At 38.6% G+C, this 16,647-nt stretch overlaps 1 protein-coding gene across 1 annotated transcript in view; it reads right to left on the reverse strand.

Annotated features, from left to right (window-relative positions):
• Window positions 1–16,647, reverse strand: part of PRKAR2B (protein kinase cAMP-dependent type II regulatory subunit beta) — a 103,282-nt gene that overhangs the window by 24,704 nt on the left and 61,931 nt on the right. Inside the window, exons 3-4 of the mRNA XM_032275708.1 lie at window positions 10,108–10,160; window positions 3,640–3,723 (exon numbers count right to left, since the gene is read on the reverse strand). Coding sequence (XP_032131599.1) covers window positions 3,640–3,723; window positions 10,108–10,160 — 137 coding nt within the window. The remainder of the gene's footprint in view (window positions 1–3,639; window positions 3,724–10,107; window positions 10,161–16,647) is intronic.

A 16,647-nucleotide genomic window follows, 5' to 3' on the forward strand; every position in this document is an offset into this window, starting at 1 on the left:
CCCACGGCCTACAAGGCAATCCAGTGCCACAGCATGGCATTCAAGAAAGAATGGGCCATCATGATACAACAACCACATCTTGGCTCCATCATTCCCGTCACTAGATGGAGGCCATCCATCGCTGGATGGTTGCCACTTCAGGCTCTAGTGATAACACTCTGTACTTTTCCTCACCTGGTGATTCCCTCCTCACTTTTGAAGGCACAGCTCAGGGACCTCTCCAGCTTTCTGAATCATTAGGGCAGGCTAAGAGACAGACATCCTCTCACCGTGCCCTGACAATATTACAGCATGTATCGTGTTTTCCCAACATGCTTTGCAGATGTGTTTGTACCCTCATTAAATTCCAAATTCCAAAAAGACAACAACCATCTCTAAATATCTTTATGGCCTCCAATACCTTCAACAGGCCTTGAAACATAGTGGGTAGTCAAGAGATTAAAATGAAAGAAGCTGCATGATAAGCAGATTATATGAGCTGAGTATGTAATTCAATTAAAACACATTTGGGTTATCGTACATGATGTGTATCATAAAAAAATCTAGAAAGCCATTTTACAATATGAGCTTAAACTAAAACCTCCAATCTGCCATGTTTTGGGTTAAATGTCTTATTCCAGGTGGGTTTGTTGGGAAAAATAAATTTTACTTACTTATATCCTGTATCATGTCTAGAAGAATGTGAATAGTAAGGGAGTAATTCAAGGTGGTCTGATCTCAAATTCAAAAAAATCTTTTGAAAACTACTATGTAAATACATTTGCTTCTTCTATAAAACCTTCAATCATGACAATTCAGAAACTGGATTTTTCTTTTTTTCCCTCTGTGAGTTGGTTTTTTAAATACATATTGAAAACCTTAAGCAAAGCAGTGAAAAAAGTCTAAAACAACTCCTATGTTTACAATCACACTAAGCAAAGATACTTTCTTGCCAGACTGCAATATCAAAAGCATTAATAGTTTTAAATGCAACCAAAATGTTCACAATGCTTTTAAAGAGCTGAAGTTGAAATGGCAAGGAAGATCAATTTAATTTAGAAGACAGAAGAGGCAGCATCCCAGTAAAGCATACCTAGCAATGATTTCATTCATGCCTATGTATCACTTAACCCTATACACATCAGAATTTCATGGCTTAGTCCCCGCTGAAGCATTAAAATACTGGATCACTGAATATGAAAGCATGCAAACAACATAACATATATAACAGTAACCAAATACTAAACTTTAACATATTCACATCTAGCTCTAGCCCTTGTTATTCAAAGTACATTCTGGGCCAAGAGCATGAACATTATCTGGGAGCTTATGAGAAATGCAGACTTTTCAGGCTTCACTCCAGACCACGTGAATCCAAATCTGCCTTTTAACAAGATCCCCTGATGACACATCAGTATATTAAAGCTTGAGAAGCACTGTTTTGGGTGACCTCTGAAATTTTCCCATGTAAAATTCTAGTAAAAAAATACAGAATTTTTGACTAAAGCCTACCTCTAAGTGTAAAACTAAGGATTAATTTTACCATTGCCTTCCATGTGCATCTGCAGCAAAAGAGTAAATACTAAATTGGTCCCTGCCTTAAAGAATATGTGATCCACAGGCTAGCTTTGATATCAACTCAGGGTACTAAAATAGGTCTTTGCTTCCTCAGCACTTACCTCCGCTGCTGGTAAGTGATGGTACTCAGTAAATGTGGATTGAATGAACTGAGCAAATGAACTTGAATGGACAAACATGTATCAGGGCCACTCTGCACAACTGAATTCATACCATGAGACTGTAACTATGTTCAAGGCTTTGGTATAACTTTTAACAAGACTTGAGTTAGCTATTATTTAAGCACCATCATTTTATTACAAATAACAAATCTATCCAAAACTAAACAGGATTAAATATCTATGCTTAGATAACTATAAAAGTGTCAGAGATGTGTGAACCAGAGCAACTCTATCTTGAATAGGCGCTGGGTAAATGAGGCTAAAACCTACTGGGCTGCATTCCCAGATGGTTAAGGCATTCTAAGTCAAAGGATGAAACTGCAGGTCTGCACAAGATACGGGTCATAAAGACCCTGCTAATAAAACAGGTTGCAGTCAAGAAGCTGACCAAAACCAAGAAGGTGATGAGAGTGACCTCTGGTTGTCCTTACTGCTATACTCCCACCATGACAGTTTACCAATGCGCCATGGCAACATCAGGAAGTTACCCTATATGGTCTAAAAAGGGGAGACAAGAATAATAGGCTCCTTGTTTAGCATACCATCAAGAAATAACCATAAAAATAGGCAACCAGCATCCCTCGGGGCTGCTCTGTCTATAAAGTAGCCATTCTTCTATTACTTCACTTTCTTAATACAGTTGCTTTCACTTTACTGACTCACCCTGAACTCATTTTTGCACGGGATCCAAGAACCCGTTCTTGGGTCTGGATCAGGACCTCTTTCCTGTAACAAAAAGATAACCTAAAGCATTCTTGTCTCTCAGTCCCATGTTTTCTTTTGAGAGCCTAGAGCCAACTGCTACTTAAAGACTGATGCAAAAACGCAAAAGACACAGTTCCTGCCCTCAGACAATGGAGAGATGAAGTGACTGATGGATCTTGGGTACGGTCAAATTTAGGCCTCTCAGGGCCAGTAATGGAGACTCAGAGATGGACATACAAACTTGTAATGTGTGGTCCTAACATAAATCTCCAAAGTCAGACAATGTACTGTGTTCCTGGAAGGCATGATATAAATAAAAATGATACTAGAAACAAAGGAGATTTTTAAAAATATTTCAGAATGTAAATAGGACCCAGTATAGAACTGGAATGATGCAGTATCAAGAGTCTTTATAAAAACATCCTTTTTAAAAAGACCTCATTTTAAAAAGAGCAGGTCTTAATTTAACACTGCTCCTCTAAAACATCACCAAAAGCTAGAAGATGGTGTGTTTGGCCAAACAAAAAAGTAGAGGTAAATTACAAAAGTTGACTCTACTTTCATATTTGGAATATGGCAGCAGAGGTTCTCTCCTAAATGACTATACTACAGTGACTAAGCATAATCTGAGATGAAGGAAGCAGAGTATGTACATCACTGTACAAGGCAAAGTCTGAACAGCATGCGCACTCATACCAAGAGTGAGTATTCTAGACATACCACAACCAAAGATTAGAGATTTCCAAAACAAAGGGGAAAAAAAACCTTAAAATCAAGTGAAATGTTACTTTTAATCTGTATAATATAGAGGTTATACACATTCAAAGATAATTACTATTACCGGCTGTAAAGAAAAGCAATCCTCCGTGGGCCCTGAGCATCCCTGCATATTCCTGCTGGGTGTACAAAAAAGGCAACGTCCTAACCTCTTTTTAGCGGGGCCATTTCTCAGGGCTGTGTTTGTAGCCCTGAGACAATATCTTCAGGACAAATACCTCAGGCTTGTTTACTTCTTGCTCCAGCAGCAGTGTATTACCCCAAACTCAGTATTCTTTTCCTGCAGTTCAATCTACTGTGCATGCAGGCATCCACAAGGCGATTTACCAACACCCCAGGGTGATGTCAGCTTATAAAGAGGGCAAAACTCAAGACCCTACACAGTTCTTAACACTCACTGGAATAAAAAAGCCAATTCTGTTATTAAGATTTATCTTACCGGATCCAGATTCTTAAACAGCAGGATGTCTTTGCAGGCCTCTTGCAATCTATTTCTCTGATCATCAGTTTTTGGATGTATAATCTAAAAGGATACCAGATTTTAAAAAACAAAGACATTAGCCAATACCATCTCACTCAAAGAGATTTTTTTTAAAATCTAACAAAAATCAGTAGAGATATTAGAAAGAAGAGCTGTTAGTGCTCAAGTTCGCTTTAGGTTGGTGCTGAGATTCACTTTAGGTGACTAGTAACTATGAGGCCTCCTAAGTAGGGGAACATAATTCACCTTGTGTGGGGGAGGTTGGTATCCACTCATCACATCAGCACTGAAATGCTTTTTCAAAAGTGTATTTTCCCCTAGGTTAGCAAGTTCATTAAGTACAGAACTGTGATTGGCTCCAAAGCTCCCAGCCAGTGGGGACACGTACGATAGGACAACAGGTGTCAGCAACTACACTGAAAATCTGGACTGCCCTCATTCTGTTTCTACTGAGCTTAATCTTCTTTCAGGATGTAGTTCTTTCCTTTGAATCTTGATAAGCTCTCTGGAAACAAGAAAATGTTTAAAATGTATACTGCATTAGATGTTAAGTATATTTTTACACACGTGGTATGTACCTGCCCCACAGTGAGCAAGTGGTTTTCGGAAGGGAGAGAGCAATCATGCACTGCCGCTCCAGGAGAATACGTGTTCTAGGGAAAAGGCGTCCAGGGAGGCTGGCTGGTGCACTGATTTTGGAAGGAACTCAAGGAAACTAGTGTGCTAGATTCTCACTAAACTTGTATTCTAGAGGATGAAGACGGGCAGAATGCCCTGTATGTGTGGCTTGCTATCTCTCGGAGTCCCTTTTGACTAGCAGGAGGCTCAATTGACTTGGACCAAAAGGTCTACTCTTTCGAAAACATGAGCAGTTTGTAACTATAAAATGTGTTAGAGGGGCAAGGCGTAGTCCTAAAAGCAGCAGACAGGGAGTTGGTTTCCCGAAGACCTATATACCACCCTTTCCTGTTCCAATGCTCACTCAAAGAGTGACCACAAGAGCTGATGGGCAGGTGCTGTGCCTCTTCAGGCAGCTGGCGCCACCATAAGAGCTCACGAAATCAGGCAGCAGTGGGGTTTATATCCACAAACATCAAAACACACAATGGGAAATTTAAATCACCATTTCAAACCATAGCATATGGCTAAAATTTAATGAAAATTATAAGCCTGAAAAGAATTGAGATTTATAGTACTGGTATACTATTTATACGTAAACTAGTGATATATATACCATTTATTTGCATTGTGTATACACTACATGAAACAACTATTAGCTAGTGAGAGAAAGGGTCACTGTACTTTCCCCTCTAAGGGTAAGGTACGTGTAAACCTTTGTTTACTATCTGCCCAATATTCATCTGAAACTAGATTCTAAGATGACACACAAACACGGACAAAGCAGACCCCGGGGTCTCCTCACTCACTGCCGCACAAGAAAACTTCAAAATTTAGGGATTAACCAAATCACACCAACCAAACTTCACTCCCTCCTCCTTCAAATAAGGAAGGCTAACACTAAAACAGAACAAAAAGTCATTTCTCACTTCACAAAATCCGTTAAGAACTTCAAACCGAAGTAACCGAGATGTCTGCCTGCTGAGAAGTTCTGTTCTCAGAAAGGAAAGGTGGGGAGGAGAGTGTGCCAGCATCATGCACCTGCATCGCTCTGGTCAATTTAAAGTCTTTCTCCCCACCTCATTCAATTCCTATAAGCCTTCACACAGAAATCCAGCTTTTTCCTCTTCTCTCTTCTTCCTGCTACCTGTCTTAACAATGACCACTTCTAAGTAGTCTTTGTTTCTCAACCACACCTGCATCACTCTAGTCTACTGTTCTCTCCTGTCTCCCTTTTCCCTCACCCTGCCATTACTCCTCAGCACCCAAAGTCCACTCTCTGTCATTAACCTCGTCAGTAAATCCCTCTTCACTGGGGAAAGTAAACAGTCAGAAAGCAGGTGTGGTCTCCAACACTCCAGCTCCTTTGCACTGTAGCCACCTGCTCTGAAGATGCTCTCCCATGTTTTTTCTCCAGGGTTTGGCGTGATCCCACCTACAGCATCTGTCTCTGTATCACTGGGACCTCAGCAATACACCTAAAGTGGGATTTTTTTAGTCTACTAGAGGCCACTTTGATTTTCATTAAAATTAATTCCTGATTTCAGATACAAATTTTATTTGTTAAACAAACATAGCATAAATACACGGCAGGTACTATTTTAAGAGCTTTACTAATATTAACTCATTTTATCCTAGTGACAGATCCCATAAAGCAGAGGTTAAGAAATTTAAAGTTAGGCTGAATGTGGTGGCTCACACCTGTGATCCTAGCACTTTGCGAGGCCTAGGCAGGTGGATCACAAGGAGACGAGTTCAAGACCAGCCTGGCCAAGATGGTGAAACCCCATCTCTACTAAAAATAAAAATTAAAAAAAATTAGCTGGGCATGGTGGCAGGCACCTGTAATCCCAGCTACTTAGGAGACTAAAACAGGAGAATCACTTGAATCAGTGGAGGGTGGAGGTTGCAGTGACCCGAGATCCTGCCATTGCACTCCACCCTCGGCAACAGAGTAAGACTCCATCTCAAAAAAAGAAGAAGAAAACAAGAAATTGAGAGTTAAGGAAATGAACTTGCCCAAATAATTTTCCCAGTGTCATCCAGTCCATTAACGTGCAGAGCTAGGATCCATGCCAGCTAGGCCAGCTTCAGAGTCTAGACTCTAAGCCACGGATCAGCAAACTATACCTGCAGGCAAAGCTGTTTTTGTATGGCTTCTAGGCTAAGAATAATTTTACATTTTTTAATGACTGGGGGGAAAAATCAAGCAAATGATAATATTTCTTGACACATAAAAATTATATTAAAGTCAAATTCAAGTGTCATAAATAAAGTTTTAGTGGAACACAACAGACATGCCTTTCATTAATATATTACCTACAGCTGCTTTGAAGCTACTACAGCAGAGCTGAGTCCTTTCAAAGGAGATCCTATAACCCCCCCAAGCCTAAAATGTTTATTCTCTGAAAATAGTGCATTTTTCAGTTAAAAAAAAACTTTACCAAAAAAAGTTTGCCAATTTCTGCTCTAAACCTCTGCTGCCTTTCAATTAAAAAAAAATTAGAAAACCAGTAAATAAGTAAGGTTTACACTTAGACATTTTCTTTAAACAACACTGGATATTTGTCAGGCACAGCGGCTCATGCTGGTAATCCCAGTACTTTGGGAGGCCAAGGTAGGTGGATCACTTAAGGCCAGGAGTTCAAGTCCAGCCTAGTCAACAGGGTGACACCCCCATTTCTACTAAAAATACAAAAATTAGTGAGGTGTGGTGGCGCAATCCCATAGTCCCAGTTAGTCAAGAGGCTGAGGCATGAGAATTGCCTGAACCCAGGGGCAGAGGTTGCAGTGAGCTGAGACGCCACTGCACTCCAGACTGGGTGACAAAGCAAGACTCCAACTCAAAAACCAACCAACCAACCAAACAAACAAAAACACTGTATCTATGTTGTTAGCCAGGAGACATCTACACCAGATATTTTCATATTTGTCCAACTCATTCTCCACACAGAGCTGAAAATAATCTTTCAAAAATTTAAATCAGAATACTCCCTTTTCCAGCTTAAAACCTCAGTGGACTTCATCACATTTGGTGAGAATTAAATCCCCATTCCATCCTTTTCTACCCTCAATACAGCCACTCGGGTATTGTGGGCTCCACCTGCCCTCCCCTCTGCCAGGCTCAGCTCGATCTAAAATGCACTAAGGGGCTTCTGGCCAGACTCCGCCTGCCCATCCTTTCAGCCTAACCTCAAGGATGCCTGCTTCAACCATTCCATAGTATCAGGACCCCTGCTGGCTTGGGGGCTGTGTTTTGATTCCTACACTTTGTTTCACTGTTTCTTTAGCACTTCATGTTTTGCAACTATTCATTAATTTATTTACTTGTCTGCCTGTGACTGAAAGCTCCAAGAGGGTAGAGATTTGTCCATTTGCTCACCACTTTACACCTAGCACCAGGCCAGATTTGTGGAGAAACATAAAAGTACTCTACCCTTAAATTTATCAGCTCTTCTCTACCAGTTTCTACATGCTAGATCTAGACAACCCTTAAATTTTCATTTACTAAAGGCATTCCAACTAAAATCTGTTATTTTTCAAAATGAGTCTTAAGCATTTACATTTTCTTTGAATTCACATCAGAGGATAAATTTCTGATTATACTAGAGACTTAAGGATTTGGTGAGTCTGAGAAGCAATAAAAAATGTCCAAATAAAATGCCATTTTATCACAATATAGTATACATTTTCCTCATAGATATTTCCCAATATCCTTCTAGATCTCAATAATTTTGAAATCTGTAGTAATCATTCCCAAGCATGTGATGTGGTTTGCCTCATAGTTTCTAAGACCTAAATAAGTACAGTTTTTAGTAACACATTTAGAGGAGAGAATACTCAACCTAATTGAGAACCTACAAGTACTTTGCTATAATCAAATGTATATAAATACATTAATTACCAAAAAAAAAAACGCTTAAAAATAACTTCAAAAGGTGTTACAGGGAACAGCTCTTAGGGTAAATGGCCAACCCACAATGATTCCTCCTCCTCTAGAAAATGCCCTTATTTATAGATGTGGTTCTCAAGTAGGTTGGACTTTTTGACCCTGCCCCTACTCTAAGCCAAAGCAGGGTCCATCAGAAACTCTTGGGGAGCTGAGGCAGAAGAACTGCTTGAACCTGGGAGGTGGAGGTTGCAGTGGGCTGAGATCACACTCCAGCCTAGGGACAGAGTGAGACTCTGTCTCAAAAAAGAAAAAAAAAGAAAGTAACTCTTGGGAAATTGGAATTTTGAATTGAGAAGCACAGTAGAGACAATACTCTAAGTCTTACATTCTTGCTCTTGACGGGCCCCACAGGTGGGCTGGCTCCTGCCTGCCAAGCCTACAGCTTGGCCTTTCAACTCTTTCTGCAGTTCAGTATGATCTCCAAGCATCTGTCTGATAATCTCCCCATTGTCTTTCTCACATGTGTCTCGACAGGGTTAGGTTTTACACAGTCAAAGGAATCTTAACTGCTATAGCTTTCCCAACAAAACTGTTAGAAATGACCTGGAGTGAACCTGCCAAAACACTTTATTTACCTCATGAATTAAATGGCAGCTAAAACTCATGGCCTAACGGCTTTTGAATCAATGAGATATTGCATATTGTTTTTAAACTCTATTGTCAAATGTTCATTTAGTTTTTATTAATTTAAACCAGCTCATCTCAATTGCTCTTATCTCAATTACTAAATTTTATATCCATTTATATACACTATAAAGAATGCATGTTGCCTTCAATGTCACCCAGTATTGTTTCTTCTAGATACATAAAGTATGCCATAGGCGAGGTCTAGTTTTTTAGGCTATACAAAGCAATAATAGCAAATCGCAGCTTAGTAAAAATACCTTAATCCTAAAACAACATAATTTCCAGGCTGGGATTTATGGACTTCACAAAAATAACTGAAGTTCTAGTATTGAGAAATGAGCTTCCCTGGTAGTGGAATCCCCATGGGTCCAGGAATAAAATGGGATTTCAAGATCTTCCGTTTTGTAAACCTCCTGATGCCACTGGATTTTACATACGTTTCAAGGAGCTTAATGATGTAATGACTTAGGGACGTATTATCTGCTTCTCCACATGAAACCTCAATCTTACTTAAGTACTTTTCAGAGCTGCAAAAATAAGTTTTTGCTTATACTGTTTAAGGCCAAAGAGACAAGAGGCACTTCACAACGTATATACTCAAAAAAAGGGGAGGAAGGTGGCACGGAAATTATTACTTTCCATTTCCAGGCATAGTAATCTCTTAGTTTACTTTTTGCTACATAAAGAATAGAGCTGAGCTGAAAGACACAGCTTAAAAACTGCTCAAACCACAGTGGATAAGCTCTTACAAAAACATTAGGGCCTGCAAGAGGTCCGCTGCTGAGCAAACTATGAAGACTCACAGATTTAAAAAATAATCCTAACTGTATACTGACACACTAGATGTAATTTTACTGTGATTTGTTTGTTTCAGAGTAGCTTTCTGTTGCTATAAATTAACAGGAATAGAAGGTCTTTCCCAGTATTTTTGTTTACTGGAAACACTGTCTAAGAAAAATAATATTATCACTATGAGAAAGACAGCTGAAAACATTTTTCATCACCAGGATATATTTTGCAAAGAAAAATACTCTTTGGATAAAAACAAGTCTGCAAGACTCACAGCAGGAGTAGGCTATTGGAGATAAGACTAGGAAAAGAAATAGTGAAAACAACTCCATTTTGTCTCCTGTTAACCTGTGTATCTGTTAACACCTTTTCTATTACTATTTTATAGACAATATGACAAGGGCATCCAATAAAATTCATTCCTTCAGTAAATTACATACCCTGGACTCTGCATCATCTTCTTCTTCATCAGGATTATAAGCTTCTGCACACACTATAAATATAAAAATGAACATTTTAAAGATAGTTTCATCAAAAACCATACTACAAGGAGTACATCGTTAACACTTAATTATCAAAAAGGGTACCACAGTATTAAAAAACATTAATTCACCTCAACGAGGGGAAGAAGTCTACCCCCCAAAACTGGTTTCATATTGCAATTTATAAGGAGTTTATTTAAAAATAAAGCTGTATTTTAGGGCATTGATTTCTCCTATTTAGAGAAATATAGCTTAAATCCTTTAATTTTCATTTCCAAGGCATATTTAAACATCACCTAAAACAACAGAAACAAAAGAAAAGGCTATCTGCCATGAAATGATCAATTTAATCATATAGTTGTGACTAACTTTCACAAATTATCCATAATCCAAATATTATGGAACAAATATTAACATTTTACATACTTCAGGAACAAATATTAACATTTTGCATATTTCCTTCCAGTCTTTTTTCTGGGTTGAGTTTATACTGAATATGCAACTTAAAAACCTGCTTTTTTGATTTAACACTACGAGAACAGTCATTAGAAACACTGTATAAATACTGCATTTAAAGACTGCAGATTATCATATGCTGTAATTAACTACTTCTTTAATGCTGAACATTTAGCTGGCTGACAGTAAAACAACTTTGCAATAAACATCTTCATACATAAATATTTGTCTATATTTCAAAGCATGCTGTAGGCATTATTCCCAAAGTTATTTTGGAGGACTATTAAATGGCATAACCATTTTTTAGGGCACATTTATCGCCACATTTCTTTCTAGAAGGGTTGTACTCATCCACTGTCCAATAAAAAATATGTAGTAAGATTCCCCTAACTATACAACAGAATTGGATACTATTACTTAAAACCTTTGTCAATTTAAACAATTTAAATTTTTTAAAAATTATTAAATTTGAACTATTTTCAAATGTGTACAGGCTGATGGTATTTACTCCTTTGTCCATATCTATAGGAAATCTCTGGTTTTCTTTTTGACTTAAATTAGTATTTTAATACTACTTTATCTGTCATATTATTCATAATCATTTTATTCAATTTGCTTTTCAATGATTATTATAAAGTTTTTATAGACTATGCATGTTTATTTTTAATGTCATGACATCTATAAGGAAAGAAAATTCCCCAGTGTGTTTTAAACCCAACATTAAACATCACAGAAGTATCACTGCTTTTGACCTTGAAAACCCTTTTCTTATTTACAAACCTAAAGATTTACTTCTTTTTTCATTCAGTTGTTTAAAGGCAGAGATTTTTACATGTACTATTTAATCGATATGGAGTTTATTCTGGCATAGATGTAAACATTTAGGAACAAAGAACAAATGAAAGGACAAATGTCTTCCTAGGGGCCTCAGGGTGGCATCAAAAGTATTATCATCTTTGGTACCACTATTCCCCCATTATTATTATAATCACAAAACTTGACATTTTCTTTCCCCCAGGCACCACTCTATACACCTGGACCAGTGATTCTTAACCAAGTCCTATCGTGCCCTCCACAGGGGTAATTCTGCCTCTGTGACATTTTAATTGTCATGACTACAGGGGGTTAGAGGGATGCCACTAGCATCTACTGGGTACAGGCCAGGGATGCTGGAAGCATCCTATGATGTATGGAATGTCCCACCCTGAACATAAAGAATTATCTGGCCAAAAATGTCAACAGTACTGAGGCTGAGAAGCCCTGATCTAAAGTACATTATCTCATTCAACCTCACAACAACCTTAAGGTAGGTGTTAATGTCATCACTTGACAGATGAAACACTAGAGCACAGGAAAGCCAAGATCATCCTAGTAAGTGGCAGGACCTACATTTTATCCAGGACTGCTTGTCTTGACTCCAAAGCTCTTGCTCTGAACCACTATTCTACACATGACTGCTTTGGTGAATTTACCAGCATAATTCCTGGACTTCAGCCTTTGGCCTCAGAAATGTAACAGAAATGGACCAGTCATGCAGAAGCAGGCTCACATTAAAGAACCTCACTGACACATGAAACCAGAATGCCAATTTAGTAACTACCTTCCTGAGCAAAGGATGGGACCAGCCCAACTAGCTAGATCTCTCCCTGCTGGAAAAACCACAGAAGCAGCCAAGTCACTACTGAAAGATTGCTTGATGAGCAAGAAATGGGAAGTAATAAAGTTTGTTAAATAAATTAAATGTTTCACAGTATCAGGCTGGACAGCCTGAGGCACTCAATAGGGAGGGCTCTGCCAATGTGTCTGGGACACATTAACTGGGTTGCCTGCAACTCTCCAGAGAGCACAAAGACATCTACTTCTAAAGCTTGGCTCTCTAACTTTCTGTCCTTAGAGACAGCCAACTTCACAGGCAGGACTGCTACATAATTTGTAAGGCCCAGAACAAGAAAAATATATATATATGGGCCCCATCTTCAAATATTAAGACTTTCCAGAAGACAACAAAAGCAGAGCATTAAGGCAAATGCACAGCCCTTGACAGTGCAGGGCCCACGAAGCTGGCCATGTTCATAGAATGAACACATTCAACAAGGCGGTGCAGTAGATAGTAGGTAAAATATTTGGTTGTTTCAGGTAACTTGTTTTACACATACATTCACACACACACACACACACACACACACCCTCTCTGATCCATTAGTATTTATCTTAAATTTTAATTCACAGAAAGCTATCCTAATTCTCAAATTTCTAAGCACCTAGCCCCTAAACCCTAACTAAAAACCATATGGAGTAAGAATCTATTATTTTTCCAAATAGTTTATCAATTGTGGCAGCATTATTACTTAGCACCCTGTTGATCTGTGATACCCACTTTATCACACAGTATGTTTGTCCGTCTGTTTCTGGGCTGTTTTACTGAACCATATATTGTGCCAATACTACAGGACTTAGTTCTTGGCATTCCTGTTGCAATTGTTTCACTACATTAGAATTAATCTACCCTCACCTCCTGTAGCCAAATCAAAATAAAGTATTTGCAGTTTTGTAAAGCTGTCATGATGCCTTATAGCTCCTTATCATCACTTAAACTGCTTCTTCTGATTGGAACTCCTAATCTCCCTTCCAAGCCATCTCTTCTCTCCAGCCTCAACTAAAAAGTCAGATCAAGAGTCGCATCTTGACCCACACAGAACTAATTCAGGAAACTCCACTTTTGTGCTCACACTTTGCACTTTTGCAGTACAGTGGGAAGGGCTCACTATTGTCATTTACCACACTGCATGCTTCCAAAGACGTTATAAGCAGCTTGCCTCTCCAGGCTGAGCCATAAACCTCCAGGGACCGTGTGTTCTTGTTCATCTCTGTATTTCCATAGCACTCACCTGGCACATTGCCTACTAGCTCAATGCACTTTTTAAAAAATAAATAAATAAATGAGTGGTTGATCAACAAACAAGCATGCAATGTCCTTGAGGGCAGGGATGTCTTTTTTTAATGTCTCACAATAACGTACTTAAATTATACATGCCCTAACACACATGGAATAAATGAAGGAAAACTTGCTTAATGTTAAAATGTCCTACACAGTTTGTCCAAGAAATGGGGACAGAGAGGATGAGTGAAAATGAGGGCCTTTTGTCTTACTTGCCAAAGGCCTGGCACAAAGATTAGGAGGCCAGTAAACACTGCCATAACAAATAAATGAATGAACAGCTCTATCCCTGGAGGGACACTCAAGCCAAAGCCTCCAGATAACTTGTACTGCCCCGTATTCTTTCTGAAATGTATTTGCCCCATACCACCTATGAAATCTGAAATTTAGCTTGAAATTATATACTTCATTCTTTTTGTTTGGCAATTAAACAGTGGTCAGAACCAGAACCCTATTCTTTAAGTGAATCTTATATGGAGGTTTTCCCTGTTCGGTTGTGCATGTATGTATTTATGTACCACACTGGTTATACAGAATGGCTCAAGAATTTAAACAGATTCCCACATTGTAAAGAGAAGAATGTACACTGGTGTAGCCAGACAATGGTCACAAGTTGCAGGACAGAACAGGAAAATATGAACTATACTGACTTTGCACCTTGAGGGACGTGGCCCTCAATCTTTTCATGTGCTATACACATAGAATGATAGATGAGGGGTTATTCAACTCCCAGGGTTTTTCAGCAACAGCCCATGACATTCTGTTGCTAATGATTTAAAAATCAGTACATTGAAAAGGACTCCGCACTGGACAAGTATACATAACCCATATTTGCATTCTTGCTAGCAAGGAGTTGAAGTAAGCAGACTGGACTCCACGAGTCACTGGGTCCTCAGCTCTGGCAGAGTCTTGCATACAATAGACGCTCAGTAAGTATGTGCTGAAGGAATGAAAGGCAAATATGGCTCGCACAGAATGACTGCATGGTTTAGAAGCCTTCAATCCAGAAAAATTGACTTATATAAAATCTATAAAAGTTAATTTGCCAATGTTCTCAATAAACTAAGATTTTAGCATACTTATTTAAATAATAATTAGCTTAAAATAAGCTCTTATAAAAGCACAGGTGTATTAAATGACACAGTTGTGACTCAACAGAGTTAAACTTAGCTTGTTGAAGTGGAAATGCCCTCCTACAAAGGAAAAAATTTACCGTTTTCAAATATTAGTTTAAGGCATGCATCAACCAAGAAAACTGTTTCTTAGGGGGGCAAAAAGACATCCTGTATTTTTTTTTATAAAGCACAGATGTACATTCAATACATAAACAGATATACAGTATTTCGGTGGCAGTAAAATCTATTGGGGGCACTTAGGGAGAAACAGCCTAAAGAGACTGGGGTAGGGGGCAATAACGGAAAAAGGATTGAGAAACACTGGTAAAAGGCTCTAACAGTTATATATACATAGCTAAGTAAAGAGGCACGATGACAAGTTAATAGGCTTCCCCCTCCCCATTCATCCATATTTCTGCCCAGGTAATTTGGTATAGACCTGTTCTCATCCATTAGTAATAGTCCTAAATTTGAATTCACAGAGCAAAGGCAACTGAAGAACATGCCCAAAATACAGACGTTCACATCTTGTACCCAAATCATATTCAGGCAAAGGGCCCACAGGAAGTCTTGTTTATTCATTCAAAAAGTATTTTTTGAGATGTCAGGGATGACACAAACAGAATAAAGGGATAATGCAAAGCATCTATGTGTATGTGCATGTGTGTTATGTGTGTGTATATATATATATATATTCTTTTGTCATACATTTTATATAATCTGCAACTTGTTTTGCCTAAACATTTTCTATTACTTTCAATATTACATATGTACTATATTTAAAACATTTGTAGAAATGGCTAGTCTAGAAATCAAGACAGAAATAGAATGATCATGAAAACACCAGTGCCACAATGACAATTATCTACAAAGTGCTGGAGGAACACAGACGACAAAGGAGCAACCAGCTGCTCAGAGGGCAGGGGGAGGCTTCGCAGCAAAGGAGGCTCCCTAAAAAGTAATAAAGAGTGGGAAGAAGAGATTGCTTTGTTTTGTTTCCTGCTGTATTCCTAGCACCTAGAACAGTGACTGGCAGACGGTAAATGTTAACAAAAATGGCTGAGGAAATAAATGGTCATTTTAGTTGGTGAGAAATGTTACTATCTTCTTCCTTAGACATAAAGAGACTGCATACTGCATATGTCAGATTAAACTGGCTTACACAACAGTAACAAAGACTCCCAAATCTCAGTGACTCAAAACAACATAAGTGTATTTCTTGGTCACACAGCGTGTCCACCTCAGGAGAGCAGGTACTTGCTTCCACATGGTCTTTGCTGAAGGCTGCAGGCTGATGCAGCCTCCTCAATTTGGAAGGCCACCAGTCCCTAAAGCTTCTGCCTGGAAGTGACAGATGTCTCTTCTGCCCAGAAGGAATATATATCACATTGCATTAGACAAGTTACATGGTCAGTTCTAACTTCAAGAAGATGGGGAAGTGCAAGTGTTACTACAACCTCAGAAGGGGAGAAAACCAGAATTTTGTGAATAGCACTGATGACTACCAAAGAAACCATTTGATGGCCCCAACACAAGGTGTTTCTCTCTCATTCTCTCTCTCCCCTTCTCTCTTTCTCTACCTTAAGGCAAATAGAGGAAGGGTTGAAACTGACCTCACCATTTACATAAAAATAGGGGGACGTTCATAACGAAAATATCTACAGAATAAGGCTGTCTCATAAACTCTGAACAGAACCATTAAAATTTCCTTAAAATCACCTTTCTATTTTTAACATTTTCCTACTTCCTGCATCAAAATATTAAAAGTTATTATAATCGACTCCGTTACAGACTACATTTCAGCTACAGAAAGCAATATAAATATATCTTTTACCTTTCTGGCAAGAATTTTGACACTGTTCATGAAATAGTACTCAAGTGAATAGTTAATTCCCAGACCAGCTATGCTCATGTCACCAGAATTTTACTATAAAGATTTTAGCCAAGATACTTAACTGTATAATCCTGTCTTGCTGAAATAACAGAAAT

The sequence above is a fragment of the Sapajus apella genome, unplaced genomic scaffold (genome assembly GCF_009761245.1).
Source record: "Sapajus apella isolate SASKATOON/1434 unplaced genomic scaffold, GSC_monkey_1.0 scaffold7, whole genome shotgun sequence".
NCBI classification, from domain to species: Eukaryota; Metazoa; Chordata; class Mammalia; order Primates; family Cebidae; genus Sapajus; species Sapajus apella.